The 3,200-nt window shown below is 44.5% G+C and overlaps 1 protein-coding gene across 4 annotated transcripts in view; it reads left to right on the top strand.

The window, feature by feature from the left end:
* Positions 1-3,200, top strand: part of SMARCD1 (SWI/SNF related, matrix associated, actin dependent regulator of chromatin, subfamily d, member 1) — a 19,033-nt gene that overhangs the window by 8,097 nt on the left and 7,736 nt on the right. For all 4 annotated transcript variants that reach the window (XR_001161329.2, XR_002773582.1, XR_002773583.1 and 1 more), the window contains exon 10: positions 1,085-1,220. Coding sequence is in view for 1 of the 4 variants with exons in the window: in XM_003790365.3 (XP_003790413.1) it covers positions 1,085-1,220 (136 nt within the window). In the remaining 3 variants the exon portion in view is untranslated. The remainder of the gene's footprint in view (positions 1-1,084; positions 1,221-3,200) is intronic.

Consider the following 3,200-nt stretch of genomic DNA (forward strand, 5'->3'; position numbering starts at 1 on the left):
AAAAAAAAAAAAAAAAACTTGGACCATCACTCACTGATGGTAACTCCTACAACCTATAACTGTGGTCAGTAGAAGCTGGTCTGTTCTATACTACTGTGCTTAAAGTGATGCTACTTTTTATAGTGTGTGTGTTTTATTTTACTTTATTTTGAGGGTCAGTTTTAGTTTAAAAGGAAAAACAGATACAGAAGGTACTGTTGCAGTGGTTTCTTTTAGGGAGGAAGGAACTTAGTTTTCACCAGATACCTTTTGTACTATTTGACTTTTTACCATTGACTTTTTTTTTCTTAGAGACAGTATCACTTTGTCACCCTCGATAGAGTGCTGTGGTGTCACAGCTCACAGCAACCTCCAGCTCTTGGGCTTAGGGGATTCTCTTGCCTCAGCCTCCAGAATAGCTGGGACTACGGGCACCCGCCATAATGCCTGACTATTTTTTGTTGTTGTTTTTGCAGTTTGGCTGGGACCAGGTTTGAACCCACCACCCTCGGTATATGGGGCTGGCGCCTTACTCATTAAGCCACAGGCACTGCCCTTACCATTGACTTTTTAAAGACGTAAACTTGTGGTGGCGCCTGTGGCTTAGTGAGTAGGGCGCCAGCCCCATATACTGAGAGGATGGTGGGTTTGAACCCAGCCCCAGCCAAACTGCAACAGAAAAATAGCTGGGTGTTCTGGCAGGCGCCTGTAGTCCCAGCTACTTGAGAAGCTGAGGCAAGAGAATCACCTAAGCCCAGGAGTTTGAGGTTACTGTGACCTGTGATGCCACGGCACTCTACCAAAGGTGATAAAGTGAGACTCTGTCTCTAAAAAATAAAAAATAAAGACGTAAACCTTGTCAAGGTATAATTTATATATATATGTTTTACCCACTGAAAGTATAGTTTTATAACTCTTGGCAGATGTATACACCATATAGGAGCAACTACAATGAAGGTACCGAATGTTTCTGTCCACCCAAAAGTTCTTGGGTATTTTTTCAGTCAACTCCTTTCCCGTTATTCATGGGCCATCTTTTGATTCTGAGTTTTATGCCTAGGGGTGCAAGCTCTTCACCAGGCCCCTTTGGTTTTTTTTCTGCCAGTGTCGATCCAAATGATCAGAAAAAAACAGCTTGTTATGACATTGATGTGGAAGTGGATGACACCTTGAAGACCCAGATGAATTCTTTTCTCCTGTCCACTGCCAGCCAACAGGAGATTGCTACTCTGGATAACAAGGTAGGAGTCTGCCCTGGGTATTTTGGGTGCCACCACTCCCCATCACAGCTTCTACACCTGCTTTTGATTCTCAGTATTCAGTCAAAATATAGTACACCCATTACATGTCAAGTGCTGTGCTTGGTGGAGCCAGACTCACATGAGCTCTAATTCTGGCTATACTTTTTAGTAGTGTTGAGCTTTACTTTCTCATTTGTGAAATAGAAATCATAGTACCTATCTTTTTTTGGTTTTTGGTTTTTTTGAAACAGAGTCTCACTTGGTCACCCTTGGTAGAGTGCCATGGTGTCTAAACTCACAGCAACCTCAAACTCTTGGGTTCAAGTGATCTTCTTGCCTCAGCCTCTCAAGTAGCTGGGACTATAGGTGCCTGCCACAACGCCCAGCTATTTTTTTAGAAATGGGGTCTTGCTCTGGCTCAGGCTAATCTCGAAACTGTGAGCTCAGGCACTCCACCCACCTCGATCTCCCAAGTGCTGGGATTATAGGGGTGAGCCACCGCACCCAGCCCATAGTACCTATCTTAATAAGGTTACTGTTAGGATTAAATGAGACTATGTGTAAAGATATGATGACTATGGCATATAAAATAACAAACGGTAGTTGGACATGCTGGCTCACCTGTAATCCTAGCACTTTGGGAGGGTGAGGCAGGAAGATTGCCTGAGAGTTCAAGACCAGCCTGAGCAACATAGCAAGAACCTATCTCTAGAAAAAATTTTAAAAATTAGCTAAGTATGTTGGCATGTACCTATGGTTCCATTAACTTGAGAGACTGAGGCAGGAGGATCACTTAAACCTGGGAGTTTGAGATTATAGTGAGCTATTATACCACTGTACTCTAGCCTGAGCAGAGTAGACCCTGTCTCAGAAGGAAGAAAAAACCAAAAAACTCCTCCTGCTGTTATTGCTATCATTATTTGCCACATAGTCCTGGCAAATAAAGCCAAAAATGCTCTAGGAATGCAAAGAGAAAGGGAAGCTTTTCTGGAAGAATTGAGGCATCAGGCAGCACCTGTGGCTCAGTGAGTAGGGCACTGGCCCCATATACGGAGAGTGGCGGGCTCAAACCTGGTCCTGGCCAAATTGCAACAAAAAAATAGCCAGGCGTTGTGGCAGGCACCTGTGGTCCTAGCTACTTAGGGAGACGAGGCAAGAGAATCTCCTAAGCCCAAGAGTTGGAAGTTGCTGTGAGCTGTGATACCACAGCACTCTACTGAGGGTGACAAAGTGAGACTCTGTCTCTAAAAAAAAAAAAGAATTGAAGCATCAACTAAACCTTAAAGGACAAAGTGGGAGTTAACAAAAGCGGAGAAAGGAAAGCGGTCCTAGGGGCATGAAAGGCAAGGACATTCCAGAAAGAGAGGACAGGGTATGTAAAGGGCTAAAGAGGGGAGAGAGAGAGAGCCTGGTGGGTTCAAGCAGTATGAGATTGAGCACAGGGTGCTGGGGATGGGACATTTTATGAAAGGAAGCTAGATAGGGAGGTAGGTGCCTCATCTTCACCAGTGGAGGGACTGATGCTGTTTGTATGTAAAATGATTACTGGCTGGGTGCAGTGGCTCACACCTGTAATCCCAGCACTCTGAGAAGCCAAGGAGGGTGGATTGCCTGAGCTCACAGGTTTGAGACCAGCCTGAGCAAATGTGAGACCCTGTCTCTAAAAAAAAAATAAATAAATACAAATAAATAGCTGGGCATTGTGGCAGGCACCTATAGTCCCAACTGGGAAGGCTCAGGCAAGAGAATCACTTGAGGTTGCTGTGAGCTATGATGCCATGGTAGTCTACCAAGGGCAACAAGCAAGATTCTGTCTCAAAAATAAATAAATAAATAAAAATAGCCAGGTGTAGTAGTACGTATCTGTAGTCCCAGCTACCTGGGAGGCCAAGGCTTGAGCCCAAGAGTTTGAAGTTGCTGTGAGCTCTGATGACAGGGCACTCTACCCAGGGCAACAGAGTGAGACTGTCTCAAAAAAAA

Source organism: Otolemur garnettii, unplaced genomic scaffold (genome assembly GCF_000181295.1).
Source record: "Otolemur garnettii isolate 467f Iridium unplaced genomic scaffold, OtoGar3 scaffold00043, whole genome shotgun sequence".
Lineage (NCBI taxonomy): Eukaryota > Metazoa > Chordata > Mammalia > Primates > Galagidae > Otolemur > Otolemur garnettii.